Consider the following 23,570-nt stretch of genomic DNA (forward strand, 5'->3'; position numbering starts at 1 on the left):
CAATCACCTCCCTGTCCCTGCTGGCCACCCCTCTTCTGATGGAGCCCAGGGTACCATTTGCTTTCTGAGCTGCAAGAGCACGCTGCTGGCTCATGTTAAGTTTCTCATCCATCAGGACCCCCCAGGTCCTTCTCTGCAGGAGTGCTCTCAAGGACTGCTCCTTTCAGCTGGGATTCCTCCGGCCCAAGTGCCAGACCTTGCACTTTGCTGTGTTGAACCTCATTAGGTTCACCCAGGCCCACCTTTCAAGCCTGTTGAGGTCCCTCTGAATGGCATCCCTTCCTTCCACCGTGTCAACCGCACCACTCAGCTTGGTGTCATCAGCAAACTTGCTGAGGGTGCACTAGATTCCGTCATCGATGTCATTGATAAAGATGTTAAAGAGCACCGGTCCCAAGACAGACCCTGGGGGACGCCACTCGTTACCGGCCTCCACCTGGACAGAGAGCTATTGATGACCACCCTCTGTCTGCGGCCTTTCAACCAGTTTCTTATCCATTAACTGGTCCACCCATCAAATCCACATCCCTCCAATCTGGAGATAAGGATGTGGTGGGGAACCATGTCAAAGGCCTTGCTCAAGTCCAGGTAAATGACATCGGTCGCCTTTCCCTTGTCCACCGATGCCGTCACTCCAGCATAGAAGGCCAGCAGATTGGTCAAGCAATACCTTCCCCTCGTGAAGCCGTGCTGGCTGTCTTGGATCTCATGCCCATTCCTCATCTGATCAAGCATGTCATCCAGGAGGATCTGCTGCATGATCTTCCCAGGCACAGAGGTGAGACTCAGCGGCCTGTTGTTCCCTGGGTCCTCCTTGCTCCCTTTCTTGTCAATGGGAGTGACGAGACCCTTCCTCCAGTCATCCGGGACTTCACCTGACAGCCATGACTTTTTAAATATGATGGTGCGCGGCTCGGGAACCACCTCAGCTAGCTCCTTCAGAACCCTGGGCTGCACACCATCTGGCCCCAGAGACTTGTAGACATTCAGTCTTATGAGGAGGTCTCGGACTTGCTCTTTCCTCACAGACTCACAGATTTATCACCCCGGTCCCCACCTAGAAGTTTAGGGATGCAGAGCTCAAGGACGTGAGAAGTACTGGAATCCTGGCCGCCAGTGAAGGCTGAGGCAAAAAACTCATTCAGTACCTCAGCCTTCTCTTCGTCTGTTGAAGCCAGTTCTCCTTTTACATTTACCAAAGGAGCTACACTCGCTTTGACCTATCTCTTCTGGCCAATGTACCTGTAGAAAGTCTTCCTGTTGTTTTTCACATTCCTCGCCAAGTTCAGTTCCGCCTGCGCCTTGGCTTTCCTGATCCCATGTCTGCAAGTCCGGATGGCATGCCTGTATTCTTCCCAGGTGACACGCTCTTGTTTCTAGAGCTTGTACGCACCTTTCTTTGCTCTCAGTGTGCCTAGTAGGTCTTTGCCTGAGCCATGCCGGTTTCCTACCTCCTCTGCCTGCTTTCTTATTCAGAGGAATGAAGAGCTCTTGTGCTCTCAGAAAGGCATCCTTGAAGAATAGCCAGCTCTCCTCAACATCATTGTCTTTAAGTACAGTATCCGAGGGGATCTTGGCCAATAATCCATTAAACGTCTTAAAGTTTGCTCTTCCAAAAGATATACTCTAGGGAATCTGGGGAATCTGTTTTAGAAGGAGGGATGGACTAGATGTTTTCTAGAGGTCTCATCCAAACTCTACAGTTCTGTGATTTTGTGATTGTTTTCAAACTTAGATCATTTATTATCTCAGAAAATGTCTGCAAAACACAATATATATGCTTAATATTTAGTGTGTATACTTAGAATGAGGCAATTGCAGCAAAATACCTATGCTCTTTACAGAGTAGATTAGACTGGAAGAGACCTCTGGGCCCATCTGCTCCAACCCCTGCTCAGGTATGGTCCCAGGCTCACATCCAGGTGGCTTTTAAGATCTCCAATAAGGAGACCCCATAGCCTTTCTGGGCAGCACATACTGGGGCTCCGCCACCCACAAAGCACAGAAATGTTTCCTGATAAGTCAGAGGTAACCTCCTTTATGCCAGCTTGTGCCCATCACCTAATGCCCTGGCAAGGGGCTCTATTGGAAAGAGCCTGACCATGTCCTGATTGCACCCTCTCTTCAGGGATTTATTGGCATTGTGTCCAGTTGAACAGTCCTAGCTCTCTTAGCCTCCCCTCATAGGAGAGGTGCTCCAGTTCATGCTGTTGGTAGCCCTTCACTGGAATGTCTGCAGTATGTCCATGTCTCTCTTGTATAGGGAACCCAGAAGTGGACATAGCACTCCAGATGCAGCCTCACCAGTGCTGAAGGTGGAAAGGATCACCTCTACTGATGTGCCGGTGATACTTTGCCCAATGTAGCCAAGAATACCTTTAGCCTTGTTAGTGCTCAAGTTGCTCTCTTAATGCCTATCTAAAATTCGAAATTTTGCGATTCAAGAAAGTCCTCCACTGGGTGCCATTGAAGAGCAGAATGGTTTTTCCGAATTTTCCGAGGGGTCATTTTGAGCTTTTTGCTCAGAAGTTTGTTATATATCTGATCTCATGTATGTGATCAGAAATTCACAAGTCTCTGCAGCATCTTTTGCAAGGATCTTGATAAATATTTAGCTGTATTTCAACAAATGCAGGAATTTTCTGAAAATGTTTAACTGTCTTTCAGCTGTTTACCTATGTTAAATTCATGAAATACTTTTCTAGTGGCAAAATACTTCTGCCTCCATTCTCTCTATTTCTTTTTCTTCTCTTTGCCTCTCTTTGGGGAAGATTCTTGGCTGATAACTGGAAGTGTGAGGAATGGCTCTTCTACAGGCAAGCAGTAAAACACAAAAAATATTGCCTAGCAGGTCCTTTTTGAAGTCGGGATGTGGGAGTTGTATTTTGTTAGCACCTTGAGGCACGATCTGGTATCTTAGCACAAGTTTACTGGGGTTGCTCACTTCATTTCACGAATAAAGCATCTAGCGGAGTTTTTTCCTAAAGGCTTCTTCATCTGAAGTAATTAAAGATTTTTTTTCACCTGAAAATTCAGTAGCCAGAAGGCTCTGAGTGTGCAGAGTGGCTTCTAGAGATATTATTCTAAAATTGAAGGGAAGCAAGGAAGAGGCATATATTGCCTTACTGGCTACCAGGCAAAACGTTGCATTTAAGAATATATACACCTTTTGAATATTATTGTGGCAGACAAATGGCTTGAAGACTGGCATGTGACAAGGGGACACCAATAAAAATGCATAATGATATTTTATATATGTATGTATTGAATAGCTAGATGAGTATAGTATGACAGAAAGAAGCCACAAAGGCTTTTAGAAGAGTAAATGAGTGCTCTAAAACCTACTAGAATTCTTGTGACTGAATTAAAGACACTACGTAGGCTAAATCCTTTCTAAGCAACAATGAGAAAAGCTTTGTCAAAGAGTGCAGCTGAATAGAAGTAGAAAAGAGGGGAACTAACAGTTTTCAGAAGGAATGAGTTTGATCACTGGCTGTCCCAGAGAAACACAAAGGAATTGTTGGTTGATTTGCAACCTTGAAAAGTAAGGAAGCAGCTCTTTGTGTTGCAGCAGGATTAAAATAATCCAGCTTTATCCAAAGATTGAGAGTTTTCCAAAACTACTAGAAGACTATGGCTGAGATGAACAGTTTTTCTTAATTATATTTTTTTGCATATAACTGGCTATTGATGTAGTTGTGCACCTGTTATGTCTGTAAGTTATGCATGCAAGACTGCAAAATGTAAATGCAGCAGCTAGGACAAGAGGTCGATGAGACTGGAAATTCCCATGTTGATGTAAATATCAAAAATAATCTGGAGTCATTGTATGGAGGAATTTACTCTTTTCTGCTTGTGCTGTAGGTGGCTGAATTTGCTCACTCCACAAAAAGCTGCAAGAGAATTACATAATGAAAGAGAAATTTACACTAAAAATTGATGAAGCTGTGCAAGGGACCAACTTGTTCTACCTCTAAGAAAAAGCCAACAAAAGCTTCTTCAGTGTAGATAGCCAGGTTTGGGGGCAAGTTACGTTTTACTGCTGAATTCTTGCTTGCAGAATTCTCTTTCCCATTAGTCCAAACTGTGCACAATTTTGTCAGTAGTTGAGTCAGATTGATAATTGTCTTTATTGAATAGGGTAGGCAGCTCTGGAGATAGCTGCTTCCTAATTTGTTAAGGGCTTTAAAGATAAGTGGTCTTAAAGTAAATTTGTTTTCAAAGGAATAAGCAGTAGAGTGCTCAGAGCACTGGCAAAGTGAGCTCTTACCAGGTTTTCTCAGAGTAATGTATACTGCATATTCCATCCATTGACATGATATTTGACATCAGCAGTTCCAGCTTCTTAATAGCTTTGAAGGTAGTGGTTGTAAATTACTGCAGTCCAATTTTATTACTGTTTTGAATCTGCCAAGGGCTGTGTCCTTGTTTGCTTTGCATTACACAAACTTTGCATTAGCTCAGTGAGCACCATTAAAATATTGATATTTGGTCTCATTTTGGTAGCATCAGTAGCATTTTATCACGCATCAACTGCAGTAGTTTGAAATGACAAGCATGTTCCCTTTTTCTAAAAGCAGGAGAAAAATTATTTTATATTTCTACCCTTCTGCAATCCATGACTTTGCTAAAAAAGAAAGAAAGAAACAAAAACCCTCATAGTTGTTTTGTTCTGGGGACATCTAGCTCTTTACGGCAACAGAACAGATAAGAATCAGCAGCCTTTACAGGCTCCACTGGGAACTCTTGGAAGCATCAACTTGGAAAATCAGCCTTTGAAGTTCCAGTGTGGACACCTACAACCAGGACTCTGACTTCGAAACCATATCTTAACCATATCTAGCAAGAGTCCTCCTAAAGTGCAACAAGAGGTAAAATCTTCTGCATTTCCATATGCTGAAGGGCTTAAATGAAACACAGAAATGCCATATGTGATTCAGTAGCAGGAACAAGTTTACAGCACCCATGTCTTATTTGGATTGTATCAGTGTAAGAACTTGTGATTTTGTTTTCTGAGAAGGGCACCACTAGATGATTAAACGTAATAGAAGGAGATGGCAGCCTTTCTTAAGCTGCTGCTGAGGTCTTATTTTGTGAGGCAGCTGGAAATTGGCACTTGTTTTGAATGTATTGTTTTCTACATTTCTCTTTAAGTTCAAGGGTGAGGCAAAACTGTTCAGACTAAGCAAAGAAAAAGGTTTTCTCGCTCTCCTTTGTTTACTTGGTTCTCTGACCCATTCATCCTTATCAAAGTAAATTTATTCCACTAATTAATTATAAGATGAACGATGTTGGCAGAGAGGCAAGTGTAGGACTTAGAGAAGGTATTTGAAAGGAACACACAGAAGTTTTGTGTGTGTGTGTACGTGGTAAACACGTAGATTTTTTTGTGTGGAAGTAGAAATTATCATAGCACATACTGAGCTGGAAGGGACCCATGAGGTCCATCGAGTCCAACTCGTGGCTCTACACAGAAAACCACCCAGAATTCAAACCCTGTATTTGAGAGCATTGTCAAATGTGTCTTGAACTCTGACAGCTTGGGGCCGTGAGCCTGGAGAATGCCTGACATCCCAACCTTCCTCTGGTGCAGTTCCATGCCATTCTCTCAGATCCTGTTGTCATCAAAAAGAAGAGTTTAGTGCCTTCCCCTCTGCTCACCTCATGAGGAAGCTGTAGGCTGCCATCATGCCTCTTCTCACTCCCCTCGTCTTTGCGCTGAACAAACTGAGTGACCTCAGCCACTCCTCATTCGTGTTGCCCTCTAGACCATTCCCTATCTTTGTAGTCCTCCTTTGAATGTTGTAATAGTTTTATGTTCCAAAACTGCACACAGTGTTCAAGGTGTGTCCGCACCTGCACAGAACAAAGAGGGACAGTACCTTCTCTCACCCGGGTAGCAGTGCTAGGCCTTATGTACCCCAGGAATCTAAGTCGTCAGTACTGTATCTCTGCACTACTGGAGAACTGCATTGTTACTTCTGTTTTACAGGTAAGAGAACTGAGGAATAGAAGACATCACTGGGGGAACCCTAAAAGTGATATACAAAATAGTAGCACTCCGGTGTCCTGGTCCTCACTTCTTGCTCCCATTCATGATTTTAAGTATTGTCTCTTCCCCACCCTCATTCAAAGGTGTTCCTTCACATTCAAGAATTTCAACACCTTTATTTGCCCTACCTAAGTTCTGGCTTAAGCTTTACCTTATCTTTACCAGCCCTTACTATACCTTTAGCCTTTCTGCCTCCTGCTCAAAAATCTGCAAGACTTTATAGTGATGGAGGTTTTCTTTTTTCTGTTACCGTAGCTTCACATAACCAAATACTGCTTCATTAACCTGATTGTTTAAGGATATGAAGCTCCAGAAGAAACTGGTATCCCTATATGATAACATAATTAGGAAGTTATATAAGACAAATCCCAGCAGAAGGAACTGTAATAAGGCAGGGTGTGTATTTACTCTTCGAAGCCACAGTGTGCAGTATTTTAAGTCTTTCTATTTGTAGATTTATTTTGGTTCTTCACAGTGGACATACTGCTAAGGGCAGGATGCTTTTGGATCTGGTTCAGACTAATGGAGTTCAGGTCACCAGGAAAACCAGTGAGACTTTTCTCTGTGATATCACTTAGATAACATGGGCTAAAGTTTGCTTTTGCTTTTACTAACCTTGATTTTAAGCTCCTTGGTCTTGACCTTTTGTTCTGCATTTGTCAAGCATCTGCCACAGTGGATGTACCATGATGATTAGAGCTTCTAGATGATAGGAAAATGTACATACAGAAGCCACTGATATCCCTAAGAGTTCTGCATTCCACTGGGAAATGGATTATTGAACCTAAATTAGAAACAACTTCAGAGCTAGCCAAATCCTAGCTGTTAGCAGAGGACATGGAAATGTATCAGCTAATGCTGTATCCAGGTGACACCAACAAGCAGGAGATTAAATGGTAGAGCTGTACTGATGGGCAGTCCTGTTAAGTGTGGCCTTCAGTGTATGACAGTCTCTTGTAAATGAAAAGTTTGTCAGTAAAACCTTGCAAAGTAAAAGGTATCTAATGACATTCTGGAAGTTTCTTTATCTTGAAAAAGATGAAACCTAAGAAGCAAGAAAACAAGAGGAGTTTCTCTGAGACTGAAATGCAGCAAAAAGGATGGGAAAAATCAGTATTCTTACTCATAGGAGTCAACATTTATCTTACAGGAAAGTTGAAGTTTTGCCTTCTGATTCTGAACCAGCCTTTCAACAGAAGTCATTTTCATTGCCTGTGGAGCAAAGGTGAGAATAACTTACATATACATTTATATAATTTGCTAATTTACTTGGCTGCCACCCAGCTAATAAACTTAATGTCTGTTGAATTGCGTTGTGGCAATATCCTCTAACTAGGGCAACCTTCCAGTAAATGTGTGGATTGGCAGAATGTGCCCCTCGTTGCTGAATGCAGTGAGCGAGCTGATGCAAATTCTGTATTTACATCTTCTCTGTATTGCTTACATCAGTGGGAATTTTATGAGCTGCTCTGTGAAAGGTTCTGTAGCTTTTCAGAGGCATCTGAGGAATGATCATTGTTTTGATGACAAAGTATAGTATATCAATGGTACCTCTAAGTGTCTGGAAGCAAGCATTCTTTAAAGGTCATCAGTGAAAGATGTAACTTTTAATCAAAATAAAATGAAGTATATTGATATTATGTTGTAAAATGTGGGGATTTGTGTGCATGCCAGAAATAATGCAAATCAAATGTCACTACCCTTTTGCTTAATGTGCTGTGCTAGTCATCGTCTCTGTCATGATAGCTGCAGATTTACTGACATTGTGTGGGAAGAAATAAATCTTAAAAAAACTGGAGCTATTAATTTCTCCCGTGCAAAAATGTAGTCCTTCACAACTTTGTGTCAAATGACAGGAGATTTCTCTAACTTGTTACCAATCTGGAAACCTTGCAGAGGGATTCCTTCTAACTAACTGGGGCAGATAGAGCTGTTTGATTTCACTGTAGGCAGGAAGGAAATGGAGTAAGATATGAAGTTAGGAAGATGTATTTGTGCCATCTAATTCCAGGAAAGCCCAAGTAGGTGCCTGTCTAGACACAGAAGGGAGAAAAGAAAGGAGAATTGCACAGGATGATTCAAAGCTTCTGAATGAGTGCTGTACCCCAGACAGGCTGTTCTTGACCTGCACTGTCCTCCAGAAATACTCAGTGAAAGGACAGTCATGTGTATTTGAGGAGTCTTCAAGGTGTGATTTTAGGTATTTTTTTTACTTCAGAAGATGCACTGAAATTACATATTCTGTATTAAATATTGAAAGAAGGAAGAATGTTATGACCTTATTAATTTGTCCCAGCTTCCCTCCCTTCCTGTTTTGAGTGCTGAGGTTGGAAAACAGACAGCAAACCATGCTAGTCATAGAATGGCAGTATTTCTGTGCTCTGTTTTGTTAAACCAGACTTTTTTTGTCTGTCCTTTGGAGTTTTAGATGTTCCTCTTGCCATCAAACTTGAGCAGAGTGTGGAGTGCTTCTTACTGTAACACTGATGGATCCTAAACCATACTAGTTCAGCGAGGGATTGGGATGAGAAGTTGAATAACATTGGGTGGACTACAGAATGTCTTGCTTGAGTATACTGCCATGCGTTCCTTTCCTCTGAGCATATCTGCATTGCAAGTATACTGGTCATGCATATAGTTTTTTCAAAGTGTCTGGAAAAGTTAGGAGCAGAAGTCCTATTTAAGCTGATAGAACTTTTGTTGGTAGGTTGCCTCAAGAGAGAGGTGGATATTTTCTGTCAAAGGAAAAATGAAAAAGGAAGGTAGTAACATAGTGAACCTAAAATGTTTTTTTTTTTTTGAAGACATCTCAGCTTTAGTAACTAAGCCTCAGCTTTGAATGCAGGGCAAGATTCTGTTAATATCTGACTGCTGTTTACTGGAGGTGTCAGCAGTCTTGTGCCTCCTGGACCTTGGTTCTTGAGGAGTCCCTGTAGACTGCTGTGGGATTAGGAGGCCCTGGGCATTTTAGTATACAAAGTGAAAGATGTTCTGAAAAAATGAAACATCCTCAGGAACCGTGCCAGATCAGCAGCTTGAGGTCTCACAGAAATTCTAATGTGTGCAAGTAATGAGAAAGAAACACTGGCTGTTGATCCACAAGATGCAGCTACACAAATCAGGTAAAAAGAGAGAAAAGTGCAAGGGGAAAAAAACAGAAAATACTGACCAACTTTTTAAAGTTACTGCAATCTTGTTATACTCAGTACAGTATACTGAGGCAGAAGTGTTATCTTCAAGTAAGTTGCTTCTTCAGTGTCCCTTAATTTTTTTCCCTAGTCCTGTCACTTTAGCATCAAGAAAAATGAAGGTGTGATGTGCCTTGAGGTTTTTTTTGTTTTGTTTTGTTTGTTTGTTTGTTTTTAAAGGAAAAAAATTGTTGATAAAATGTGGGCTAAAATAATTCCAGATGTAACTTTGCTTGACTTCAAGAAAAGTGGTTGCAGCTAATTAGCCTTTGTTTTTAACAGGCTTGTATGAAATCTATTTTTAGACATACTTTGAAAAGTATTATTTCAATCTGTGCAAATGCGCATGAGCTTCCTGTCACAGAGTTACCTCTATCTATGTCCGTGACAGAGGACAGCAGATCCATAGGCCTGGAAAAGAAGGAAAGAGAGAAAAAACATTTACGGTTTACAGGCCAAGCTGGGCCAGCCTTGTGACTAATGAGACAGGGGACTCATAGGCCTGCACCTTTGGAGAGGGGAGAAGGGGAAAAGGAAGGGAGATAGTAGATGGGACCAAAAACAGAGCAGTGACAACAATCTGAGGAGGAACATTAATTTACTAAATATGATCTCGGAATGCAAGATAATACAATACAGCATAATACAATTGGAATTGAGGCCAACAAATAAAAAAAAAAAAGTGAGGGAGAGAGTGTCCAAAGCAGGCCTTACTCTATAGACCACATAGGGAGCATGTGCTTCTCCGCTGTGAACAAATTGAGGGAGAGAGGCAGACTCGTGACCTGCCAGGACCTCCACCTTTCTTCCTCTGGGCATGAAGTCCTCTGGGGAATGCTGCTCCTCCCCTCCCTCCTGAGAACCAAACACCCAAAAGAGACAGTCCACAGAACCAGAACATGAACTCTTTAACTCCCACTGCTTTACATGATGTTATTATGTGGAATATTGACAACAAAAAAAATCACAAAACCACACTACTTCCTTTCCCGTACTTCGTGGATGACAAATTCTTTGCTTACAGGAGATATTTAGTAGTTTTTACCACTTTAACTGTAGAAGATGGCTAAGTGACAATAGTGAAGATGTGCAAGATTACCATGATTACTATTATTTTTTTTAATATTTATTAAAACAGTTGACCAGGCTACATCCTCTTATTTTTGTGTCAGGTACAGTCATCAACTTCTAATATTAGATAGCACTGTCCAAAAGGCAGGATGTATTAAATGTTGGAGAAGGATATTACACAAAAGGAGAGAGCAGTGTAAAATGGTAGAAAACACCCGTAGTTTACTGAAGGATTTATTCTGTAGGGTGTAGTAGAGAAATTGCAGACAGTATGTCACTAAAGGGGAACAGATGAAGGAAAACAGTCTCATGATAAGTGAAGCTGATATGAAGAAACTGAATGTAGGAGGATAAGTCAGATAAAGAGGACTGAGAGTAGACTGTGAGTAAATAAGTCTGGGAGCATCAGTCAAGTCCTTCAAAAGTTCTCTGATTGTATCTATTAGTGTAGCCATTCTTAGTGAAGGAAGTTGTATGACTTTCCTCACAGTCCTTATCCTCACGGTGGAAAATACGTGGAAGAGAATGGGCTCTTATTAATTTGTCCCATTGAGGTGTGCATTTTTGTGTCTAGGAGGAACCTATAAGGAAGACAAGATTCAGTTGAGACCTTACCTTCATCCTATCCTGATCATCACTTCTTGTGCCCAGTGGAGTGAAGGAGGTGATTGTCCCTCTACTCTGCCCTCATGATGCCCAATGTGGAATACTGTGTCCAGTTCGAGGGACCTTTGGAAAGATATGGAGGTTTTGGAGACGGTCCAGAGAAGGCCACAGGGATGATCAGAGGGTGACTGGAGCACCTCTCCTATGAAAACTGGCTGGGGGAACTTGGCTTGTTCAGCGTGGAGAAGAGAAGGCTCCAGGGAGACCTCATTGCAGCCTTCCAAAATTTTAAAGATTATGATCAGGAGGGAAATCAACTTCTTACATGGGTAGATAGTGATAGGACAAGGAGAAATGGTTTTAAATTGAAGGAGGGGAGAGTTTAGATTAGATGTTAGGGGGAAGTTCTTCTGCAGAGAGGATGTTGAGGTTCTGGAACAGGCTGCCTGGAGAGGTTGTGGATGCCCCATCCCTGGCAGTGTTCAATGTCATGATGGATTGGATTCTGGGCAACTTGAGACTAGTGGTTGGCAGCCTTGCCTACTTCAGAGGGGTTGGAACTAGATGATTTTTGAGGTCCCTTCCAAACCAAGCCATTCCATGTCTATTTCAGGAGCATTTGTTGATTCCAATTTATTTCCTTATTCCCCCAAAAAATAGTACGGGAAAGATATCTTGCTTACATTTCTTTGTAGTGCTACTTTGTAAGTGGTTCTAAATGTAAATACATCTTTAACTGAAATTACTTTGTTGAATGTCTGACATTGTTTCTGTGTTAAGTTGGAAAATACTGAAGTTCATGTTTTAGTGGCTGAAAAAAAAGTAAGTTTTATGGAAAATAAATGGAAGTTCCCAAGATTTTGAATCTGCTCTTTAATTTTTTTTTTAATAAAAAAAAAAAACAAAAACAATTACTTATGCCAAGAATTTCATTATTGTCTATTAATTGCAAATTTATCTGTGTGGTTCTTTTTTTTTTTATGTCTCCCTATGTAAGGGGCGATATTACTACAATACTAAGACCTCTTCTGTGTAAGATTTTTCTCAATTTCAGGACCTGAACCTGTTTCTTGTTTCTGAAAGCACTGCCCTTAAAAGCTGTGGTGCTCAAATGGTCCAGAGATGGCTGCATGTCCTCACTTGATGGCAGGATACTAGTTGGCTTTGTGCTGTGGAGTACTTTCCATTTTTGAAACGCTGACAGAAGTAACTGTAAAGAACAAAAAGTTATGCTTAAAAAAATGCAATTATTTCAAGAATTGTAGTAATATGACAGTGTTCTACAGTAATTTGATGAAGTGCCCATCCATGCTCTATTTGCATGCAGAAATACTAGAGTGCTGTTAAATAGCATTTTCAATTTCCTAGTGGGGAAAGATGTATTACAGTAGTTTTTTTCCTTAGTTTTCATTTAACTTCTGGCTGAATGTTCTTGTGTCCATGGGCTTACTGCTAAATCCAGCTACAGAATTAAAATATTGATTAGTCTAATGCTGCTTAACTGAAGAACAAGGCTATTACACTTGTGCATTATGATAAGAAAATGTGTCCATGGGTATTTTTCAATCTTTTCCACAGCTGTGACACATTAACCACTGTGCCTTTCTCAAAAGAACAATCTTTTTCTGCTCATAAATGTTGTCTTGCTCCAAATTATAGGGAGAGGAGGTTCTTTGATATACGTATACCTAGCATGACATTAAGAAGCAATGGTTCAAATGTTGGTCCAACCAGTTTATTACAGATCTTAATCAGGGAGATGGGAAAGGGGAGGACGACGACTATTATGAATTAGGATGATGGAGAAGGGAAAGTGGGTGATAGAAAAGATAGGAAAGAAGCAAGAATTGCATGAAGTGGGGATAGTCGCCACCAGGATTCAGCAGTGGTCCTGTTGCACGCCGTTCCGATGGTCCGAGGCAAAAGCAGCAGGGGGAGAGCAGCAGCAGCGTGGCCGGCCTTGGGCAGCTAGCGGGTACCAGGAGGAAGTCGCAGAGCCAATCCGGGAGGAAACAGCAGGACTCAGGTAGCAGGCCCAGGAGAGTCCGTCAGCATGCAGGCTTGTGAGGCTTCTGATACCAGACACCTTCTTGTTCTTCAGCATGCAGGTCTCAGGTTGTGAGGAATTTGTTGTCAGAAAACCTCTTCTTCTTCGTGAGGAATCTGTTGTCAGAAATGTATCCTCATGGTTGTAGGTCCCCTTTTTATCCTTCTTCTTCTGCCAGCATGGCATTCCTAGGCGCTTGGGTAAGTCATGTGCTGTACCCCCTGAGATGGCCATCTTCCTCGAGATAAGCCCACAGAAAAGGCTGCTTCCTGGCCATTAGTCTGTGGCTTATCTCTCTCCTGTTGCCCCTGGCCTTGTCTGTCTGTGTCCCTCAGACAAAGGATTTTACAACCCTTGCCCAGGGCTTGTCCATCAGTATTCTCCAGACAAAGGATTTCTCAGCCCTTGACCAGGACATGCTTGGACTTGTTCATCTGTGTCCTAAGCAAACTTTGAGACAATGATGCAAAAGAATAATCTCTTACAGCCATTAATATTACAAAATGTCCCTGACTGCTTAGTGGGATAGAGTACCAAAATCCTTCTGGAGTAGGCTGACTGAATACTGACTTGCAGAATGCTTATTTAATGCTGGATGAACAGACAGGAAGGAGATAAGATTGTGTCAGTCCCTTCTGTTTCAAAATCTTTAAGACTGTAATGTCTGTTGTTTTTTGAGTATTCCTCAAAATAGTCTCTTCCATGGGCCATTGCTTTCAGTTAAGGAATTTGGGGTCTAGTTATGTCTCCTTACTATGCTGCTCTCTCAGCCACTTCTTTTATACATAGAGATTTTACGACATTTTGTAGATTGTGAATATGGAAGAAGTAGAGAAAAAGGAAAATATTTTGCTCACCATAGAAATTTCAGCTCTTTATTTTTGGAAGTCTGTATTTTTAAATAGCTGAGAGCAGACCCAAATTTAAACTTCCTTTAGGTCCTCTTCAGGTATTTTCTGACACTACATCTGTTGTGAGTGCTTATCCATAAATTGATTTTTTTTTTAAATTACCATCTCTATCAGTATCTTTTTACAATGAAGTTACTATTGGATTTTAAATAGTGTCTTTACTGTAAGGCATCTTTTCTGTCAAGGTCGGCTTACTGTTTTGTGAAAATTATAGAACCATAGGATGGCCTGGGTTCAAAAGGACCACAGTGATCATCTAGTTTCAACCCCTGTTATGTGCAGGGTTGCCAACCACCAGACCAGGCTGCCCAGAGCCACATCCAGCCTGGCCTTGAATGCCTCCAGGGATGGGGCATCCACAGCCTCCTTGGGCAACCTGTTCCAGTGCCTCACCACCCTCTGGGTGAAAAACTTCCTCCTAATATCCAACCTAAACCTCCCCTGTCTCAGTTTAAAACCATTCCGCCTTGTCCTATCACTGTCCACCCTCATAAACAGCCATTCCCCCTCCTGTTTATACGCTCCCTCCAAGTACTGGAAGGCCACAATGAGGTCTCCCCCGAGCCTTCTCTTCTCCAAGCTAAACAAGCCCGGTTCCCTCAACCCTTCTCCATAGGAGAGGAGCTCCAGCCCTCTGCCTTTGTGGCCCTCCTCTGGAGCCGCTGCAAGAGCTCTGCATCTTTCTCATGCTGGGGGAGATGGACATCCTTGGTGTCATGGGACTTTGCTTCTGAACACCTGCAAGATCCTGAGAGCCTAGGCAGATATTTGAGACAGCGATGTTGCAGCTCAGACAGATCTAAGGAGGCATAAATTATTTGGGGCCTGGCTTATGCTTATCAGACCTTATTCAATTCTATCCCAGAGAGGGAGAGAGTTTCTGAAATTGAGTGAGAGATTCTCCAAACAGAAAGGGAGAGTCTCCACACCGAAAGGGAGAGTTTCCAGGAGAGAGTCCAAACCGAGAGGCAGAATCTCCTAGGCAAGAAAGAGAGTCTCCTAGTTAGGAAAGGGAATCTCCAAATCGTCTCTGTGACAAGAAGAAAAAACTCTAAGTCAAAAGGAAAGATCTCCAAACTGAGAGAAAGAATCTCCAATCTCAGTGGGACACCCTCCAGTCCAAACGAGACATCTTTCAGTCCAAGTGAGACGCCCTCCAAATTGAGTGAGACGCCTTCCAGTTCAAACTAATCAGTCTCCAAACCGAATGAGCCTACATTCAAGCTCAATGAGTAATCCTCAAAGCTGAACGAGATCTCCTCCTAGCCAAATAAGACAGGCTCTGAGCTGAGCTGGAACGTTGAAAGTGACCAACCTAATCAACCACAGGAGGCACGAGAATCAGTGTCAGTTACTGCTGTAAGATGATGGAAATTGAAATTTCCATTTAGAATGGAAGAAAGAGGAGAAGAAAGTAGAGAAAGAAGGTCCCTAGGTTCAGAAGAGTAGCTCAGAGATTCAGGGGATCCAGAGAGAGGGCAGAGACCTCCAATGAGATCATGGTTACCAATGGCCAGGAAGGTAACTACAAGTCCTGAAAGAGCAGTAGGTGAGGGAGACATCGTCACCATTATCACTCAACCTCTGAAAATGACTTAAATTTGATGTTTGAGAAAAGACTTTTCACGCCAACCAAATGAACCTATTGTCACCTGGTTACTTCAGTGTTGGGACAATGGTGCCAACAGTGTGTTGCTAGATAGTAGAGAAGCTTGCCAACTGGGCAGCATTGATAGCGACTCAGCCATTGACAGAGGTATTAGTACATGTCAATATGAGACCTCCACTCTCTGGTAGTGAATGCTATTGGCCATAAGAGAAAGATGCCCCTTCAAAGACGATCTGATGCCTGAGAAAAAGAAATGGACTGACATGGAAAAAGGCATTCATTATTTGAGAGAATGCACTGTGGTGAAAATATTACGTGACCGTGCATTCATTCCTCATGATCCAAACCAAGAGCATAATCCTGAGAGAGTCAGGTGTACACCAGATATGTGGTGTAAATTCACAAGAACTGCATCAGAAAGGTACACCGGTACATTAACAGCAATGTATGGCAGAAGGAAAAGAAGACCCCTTTTAAATGAACTGATTAATAGATTTCAGGACTTTGAGTTACACCTAACCCCTCTACCAGTGTTTCAACTATTTCAAAGGTAGCTGAAAAACTGAACAGAATGGAGAACAATCAAGAAGATATGATAGATGAACTGTCAACTATGCTTAATGCTGATGGAACCGATGAATCCATGGTGGTATCAGATACATCTGATGGGGATCAGGATTCCCAAAACAGCCTCCTGGAGGGACTGATCAAATTGTTTTCCTCCCAACCTGCATCATCCAGTGTTAATTAAAAGAAGACGTCATCCTGCTCAAGCAAGTGACAACGGTAAGAAACAGAATTGGGCCAAATCAGCCCATAAACTGTTGATACTGTTACCTGTTAGCAATGAATTTCTCTTGTTCTCATATGCTGCCCTTTTTTTGTACTTTTAATTCATTTCTCAATGAATTATAATATATATCAAATTCATACTAGATCCAGAATTGGCAGCTGGCATAAAGCTTCAGTGAATTTACAGCAGCTACTATTTATAAATAGGAAAATGTTCATAAAAATGGTGATTGGGAAGTCGCATAGACTTGCATGCTTTATTGCCATATCCAGCAGGCATTCCAGTGTAGCAGTAACTCTTACCATTAGCCTCAGCTAAACCAGTCTGTTCTCCCCAGAGCAATATCAGCTTCCTGATATGTCAGCACTGAAGTTCATTTTTCCTAATATAAATTGGAACAGCAATCTAATTTCTAGTTTGTGTCTAGTAACTTATATTTGCTGTTCAGTGCCATTTAATGTAGATTTAAATGTTTTCTTACAGTAGTGTAACTGATGCTGGACTGCATGCACTGAGTTCATGTCCTTCAACTACAGCAGTCTGAGGGCAGTTATTTCAAGTGTCCTGAGGTAGGAGATCTAGGCTACACTCTGGAACAACTCTGGCACTGAACGGAGTTGGCAAGCACCACACTTTCAGCTCAGGAACTGCATAATGTATTGATCTTAGTACCTGCAGTAGTTTTGCACTACCTGAAATTTTGGGCAAAGGGCTTTTACTAGGTTGAGCTTTGCCCACGATTTATTGTGGAACCTTAACCTCTACTGGTTTTCTGTAGTGAATTACTGGTGTGCACTTTGCTTCAAAATATTAAGCTTAAAATCCCAGAGATATGGTAAACCTTGCCATTTGTGGCATGTATATTGTAAGAGCCTTTCTAGTTCAGAGTCTGTCCAAAGAGAGCCAGCAGGTGGGTGTTTTGAAAAGCAGCTGTCATTGATTTTTGCAGACTTCTAGATATGTCTTGGCAACCCCAAAAACAGACGAGGATCTTCCTGGCCTTTTGCTCAACTCAGGTTCCCTTGCCATAGTAGTATTTGTGATAGAAGGTAAAAATTTTAAGTAAAATTTGAGACTTACTAGGCTGCATTTTTTTGCTGATTTTAGTTCTCTGTAAATCCAGCAACAGGAAATTCCAAGATCTCTTTGTTTAATGGATTTGAGATGCTTTTAGAAAAATGAAAAGAATGAGTAATTAAGATTCCCTTCTGTGATGCTTTGGAATGCTAAACCCTGCTGCAGTTCTCAGTAACAGAACAATAGGGAATTTCTTTGAAGTACTAGAGCATAAAAACATAGCAGATGATTACAGCAGAAGAAAAAAATGGTAGGTTATTACAGTGGTTTATTATTCTAGTTATGTAGTGTCTAGTTATTTATTATTAAGTTGGGAGGTAAGTACCATTAGGGACTTATACTGTCAAAAGTTTTGCTATATAAAAGCCTTTGATAGCATCTTTGGAAAATGATGTCAGGAGGATACTATAGTGCAATCCCATGCAATCAGCAAGATATAAGGCAGTACAGAAAAAAAAGGTCATCTTTGTTAGAGACTCAGCAAGAGAAACGATTCTGGAAATGAACTGAGGGACTAGGGGTGAATGCATGAAGTCAGTATGAGTAAGACCCATGAGAGAAAAAAGAAGGTTCTTCACTCTGTAGAATAATCACTTGGTTTTCTGTTGCCTTAAGCTATCTAGTGAAAAGTGTGTAAGAACATGTGTCACTGGGAGTCACTGCAAGGCAGAAGTATTAATTTCATAGCTAGAGTTTAGAAAGATTCCACTACTAGGATGAAGATCTTGTAGAAGTTTGAAGTTCTCTAGGGTTGCTGATGTCAGAGCCTTCTTACTGCTTGCTACGGTCTTTTATCAAACTGTTATTTTATAGATTTTTTTTCTCTTATTCCAGGGTTGCCTTAGGGCAGACAAGCATTTAAACAAAAACAAATAATAAAAGAATGATGATTTCTTTTTAAATTCAGGTATCCTCATTTTATTCTGCCTGAATGTAGTTATGTTTGCAACCTTTGAATTTCAAGAGTTTTGATTACTCAGTTACCATGATAATAAGAATGAGCAACAAAGCCAGTGAACAGCTTAGCTCTTCAGTACTAAATTGTGGTATAATTTATGGACACTGTGCTGATGAAATGTACATCGTTCACTGTTTTAAATGCCTGAAGGAACATCAGTAGCTCAAGAAGATGGGTGTTGTGCTGCTGGTTTTCCCATTTGTCTTGCGCTCACACACACTATCAAGAAATAAAACTGAACTTTAAAATCATGCAAGTCAGAAAATACTTAACTTTTCTGCTCTACTCATTGCCTCTGCTCCTTTGTTCAGGTAGGCTGTTTTGTTAATTATATGAGCACATAAATATACTAAATGTGATACTAAAAGTAGTAAATGATTCTATATACTGAAAACAGCAGAGTTTTTTATTTTGTTTTGTTGTGGTGGGTTTATTTTGCTTTTATTTTTTTTGGTAATACATAATTGTTTAGATTGCTACACAACTTCCCATGTGACAAGCTCTAAAATAATTGTTGGGCTTGTGTCATAATTGTTGGGCTTATGTCAAAGGCAGCTTTCTTGGGTTATCTTTCTGCTTTTTGTTACTTACCTTGTATATTGTCATTGCTACTAAGCATTTATTTTGTTACATTATTATAACACATTCACAAGTGTGTTTTGTTTGAGTTTGGAATCAGAACAATTTCTCAGTTCTGTTTCTTCTTCGGAAAGACCAGACTTTTGGAAAAGTGAATGGAGAGCCGGATTCCTCAACTTACATGTCTAGTTGGAGATGCTAAGAGTTTTGAGTAAAAAAATATTGTTCTTACTGATTTCAAATTAACAGCTAAGCATGATGACTGTTCTTGTCTTTGTCATAGCAAATTTAAGCAAACAGATACTTGGCTGGATTTAGCGTGATCTGCTTCTTGATGAGATGAGCCACAAAAGCTAGGCACGGTATTAATTATGCAAAATGTAAGAATTATTTAAGAATCTTTTGAGTTTATTGTACCCTAATTTTTCTTCCTCTGTCATGTGTTACTCTTTGTAACACATAGAACATAGATGTTCACCTTTTCATTATTAAGGCACTGGGACAGTGGTTGTTTTTTTTCATCTTGTCTCTTTCGGATTACAGCAGAGATTTGCTTAAGTAAATGAATGAAGCTCTTTTTGACTCAATTTAATTTCATGTATTTCCAGCAGGCAGAAACATAATACATAACCGTGGACCTCATATTAACAGCTTTTCTCTTAAAAGTTCACAATTCTTTATGTAGTACACTGATGAGAGATGGTAACAGAGTTGCTTGACTTTTCATTGACAATGAATCACATTGAAGTAGAAAGAAAAATTTGTCATAGATTTCTTATTCTGGAAAATTTCATTCAAGTAGCAGACACAACTCATCATTTCTGGAAGTGTTTTACACTGTTGGAAGTGTAAATGTGGAAGTGTTGAATGTGAGTATTCAGGAAAGCCAGCTGTATCCAGCAGTGCATTAAGAGGTGCATTGCTAGCTGGTCGAGGGTACTGGCTGTCCTGCTCTTCACTGCACTGATATATCTAAGTGATGATCAGTGATAGAACCCGAAGGAACAGCATGAAGCTGCTATAGGGGAGGTTTAGGTTGGATATCAGGAAAAGATTCTTCACTGGGAAGGTGGTCAAGCACTGGAAAAGTCTCCCACAGGAAGTGGTCATGGGACCAAGCTTGCGGGAGTTCAGGAGGCATCTCTTAGTCGTATGGTCTGATTTTGGGGTGGTCTTGTGTGAAGTCATAAGGACTTGGTGGTCCTTATGGGTCATTTCCAGCTCAGGATACTCAACGATAATATCACTCCAAAGGAACTAGGAAATGTGTTCCCACATTCCATTTAAAAGTTTCATCACATTTTTACCAAAATCATGTGAAAATACACATTCATCTAAGGGAAATTCAGATATTTTCACAGAATTGAAGGGATTGGAAGGAACCTCAAGAGATCATCAAGTTCAACCTTCTTCCTAAAGCAGGTTCTCTACAGTAGGTTACACAGACAGGTCTTTAATATATTCATAGAAAGAGACTTCACAACCTCTCTAGGCAACCTGTTCCAGTGTTCTGCCTCCCTTACCATAAATAAGTTCATTTCATGTTTGTATGGAACTTCCTATGTTCGAGTTTTAGGCCATTGCTCCTTGTCCTATCACTATATAGCACTGAGAAGAGCCTGGGCTCATCCATTTGCTTCTCACTTCCTTTTAGGAATTTATAAATGTTAATCAGATCTTCCATCAGTCTACCCCGGCCTTTCCCTATTGTTGGCAGCTACAGCTGGAAATTTAACCTCTAAACAAGTCCTGATCCTCATGGTGTTGGCAAAGCTGTGTGCAAGGTGCTGCATTTTGGCCACAGCCACCCCGGGCAGCGCTACAGGCTTGGGGGAGAGTGGCTGGAAGATTGTGTAGAGAAAACAGACCTGGGAGTACTGGTCGATGCTTGACGGAACATGAGCCAGCAGTATGCCTAGGTAGCCAAAAGGGCCAATGGATCTGGATGTGTATCAGAAATAGTGTTGCCAGCGGGAGCAGGGAAGTGATTGTCCCTCTGTACTTGAAGCCTCAGCCCTGGCAAGGCCACATCTTGAGTACTGTGTTCAGTTTTGGGCCCCTCACTACAAGTTACTACAGACCTGGAGCATGTTCAGAAAAGGGCAGTGAAGCTGGTGAAGTCTGTAGCACAGATATTATGAGGAGTGGCTGAGGGAACTGGGATCATTTAGTATGGAGAAGAGAAGGTTCAGGAGAGACCTTATTGCTCTTTATAACTACCTGAAGGGAGGTTGTAGTGAGAGGGGGGTTGGCCTCTTCTCTCGTGTACTTAGTGATAGGACTAATGGGAATGGCCTCAAGTTGTGCCATGGGAGATTCAGCTTTGATGATAGGAAAAACCTCTTCTCCATAAAAGTGGTCAGGCACTGGAACAGGCTGCCCAGGAAGGTGGTTGACCCTGGAGGTGTTCAAGAAACAATCAGATGTTGTACTGAAGGACATGGTTTCGTGGGAAGTACTGATGATAGGTGGGCTGGATGATGTTGGAATTTTTTTCCAACCTCGGTGATTCTATGATTCTTAGTAAACTTAGCACAAACCATTAAGTGTAGAATAGTAAGGCTGTAGCTTCTGAAGAAACTTGGCTTCCTTAGGAAGACTGGGAAGAGAACAGTCCTTTTCATGTTCTCATTTTGTCCCAACAGAGTGGTGTAGGGTGTGCAGCGGTGACAGTGAACTTTAACAGTAGCTGATGCTGAGAGTGAGAGTTGTTTAAAAGGTGGCACCTTAATACTAGAAGCATACCAAACCATTAGAAGAAATCCTCTGCCTATAATAATCATATATACTGTGGTACAGAAACTGTCCAGCAGGATATAATACGAGGACTGCTGTGCAGGTAATACCTGGTGTGGCTGTAAAGGATAAACTTTCCTGACAATATTGCATTACATTTTGTTCCTAAGTGACAGATGACTGCAGAGTGCAGTCAGACAAAATGGCATCTGTCATAGAAGCGTGTATGAAGCAAAGATGTGGAATTGAATTCCTCCATGTGAAAAAAATTGCACCCACTAACATTCATTGGCGCTTGCTGAACATTTATGGAGACTGAAAGTGGATGTGAGCACAGTGAGGCAGTGGGTGATGCATCTCAACAGCGGTGAGAGCTTCAGTGAGTCACTTCTGCTACTGCAGATATTTACAAGTGCAGCATGCGGTCTCTTGTTCATCGCTGGTGGAAATGCATAGTTAATGGTGGGGACTCTATTGAAAAATAGTGTTTTGTAGCTGAGACTTTGCTCCATCAAATAGTGTTATGGTACTTTTTGTTGCTGTTGTAGCTTACATGGAAATAAATACAAGCATTACTTTGGGAACGACATATGCGTTTTTCACCTGTTTTTAATACTCACTGTCATAAGATGAAAGAACTAGTTTGCACTGTGACCTTTCTCCACAAAGAACAAAGGGAATTACTGCAGCTTTTCAGTCCACATGATCTCAGTTTATCAGTGGCGTGAAAAAATACTAATATTGGGTAATAGAAGCATCCATAGGAATACTGTGCAATGCAAGCTACAGCAGCAACCAAAAAATGTAAGCCTTTGTCTTTTAGAACTAGTGCATCAGTTTTTCAGGTAGACACTAAATGAGTAAGTGAAACCTACCTGGTCATGTAATAGAATGATACTAAATGCAATAATAATAAATGCAATGATCAATAGAAACATGAACATAACGGAACTTCCCAAATTCTGGTATGTGTATAACATCTGTTTGCCAAATTTCTAAGGAGCTCAATCCTCAAGGATTAACTCCAATAGAAGATGTTAGTGCAACAGTTTGACAGTCTGGACAGGACTGTAGGATCTGTTTTGCTTGATCTGTGGTCAGTTGGAAGGCACACTGTAATGCCTTTGCATTTTGATGGAAAAAATCGTGAGATAACTGTGCTTGGGCAAACTGATCAGGGATAACAATTGCTCCCGCCAGTTTGTCCACCTGCGCATTACCCTTGGAAACGGGGCCTGACAGAGAGGAGTGAGAACAAACATGCTGAATGAAGTAAGATTCCGAGCGATGATGAGCGAACAACTGCACACTAGTTGTTACCTTTAGATAAGAATGCTTCAGTCACATCACGATGCCTGCAACATAAGCAGAATCTGCTGTGATATTGATGGGTTCGGACCATTGCTCAAACACATGGACCACTGCTGTAAGTTCCACAATTTGTGGAGAGTGGTGGTGACATGGATGTCATTGTTCTTGGTCCTGGCAGTACCTCATCATACGTGACTGCGCAGCCAGTAAGAGCACCTACAAGAGGGGTTAATGGTAATTTAGAAACTGGCAACAAATAGAGAGAGTGAAGAGACTGTACAAGCTTGTGCTTGTGCACTGGCAGATAAATACTTATCTGCCCTGAAAATCCCACCAGCGTGTCAAAGGTTTTGCTGAAGTCTAGGTACACTACATCAGCATCCTTTCCCTCATCTACCAGTCTGGTCACACAGTCATAGAAGATTAGGATGAACAAACATGACCTGCCTTTTATGAAGCTGTGCTGGCTGGGCCTCATCCCCTGGATGCCATGCATGTGCTGTGTGATCTCACCCAGAATGATTTGCTCCATAACCTTCCCTGGTAACCGAGGTCAGGCTGACAGGCCTGTAGCTCCATGGACCCTCCTTACAGCTCTTCTTGTAGATGGGAGTCACACTGTCAAGCCTCTA

General features: G+C 41.4%; 1 protein-coding gene across 11 annotated transcripts in view; it reads left to right on the forward strand.

The window, feature by feature from the left end:
* Positions 1–23,570, forward strand: part of TPK1 (thiamin pyrophosphokinase 1) — a 245,844-nt gene that overhangs the window by 38,800 nt on the left and 183,474 nt on the right. For 10 of the 11 annotated variants that reach the window (XR_792765.3, XM_010708246.3, XM_019613666.2 and 7 more), the window contains exon 2: positions 7,203–7,277. The exons of the other annotated variant lie outside the window; for it this stretch is intronic. Coding sequence is in view for 9 of the 10 variants with exons in the window: in XM_010708246.3 (XP_010706548.1) it covers positions 7,203–7,277 (75 nt within the window). In the remaining variant the exon portion in view is untranslated. The remainder of the gene's footprint in view (positions 1–7,202; positions 7,278–23,570) is intronic. 11 annotated transcript variants of the gene reach the window in all.

This window comes from Meleagris gallopavo, chromosome 3, assembly GCF_000146605.3.
Source record: "Meleagris gallopavo isolate NT-WF06-2002-E0010 breed Aviagen turkey brand Nicholas breeding stock chromosome 3, Turkey_5.1, whole genome shotgun sequence".
Lineage (NCBI taxonomy): Eukaryota > Metazoa > Chordata > Aves > Galliformes > Phasianidae > Meleagris > Meleagris gallopavo.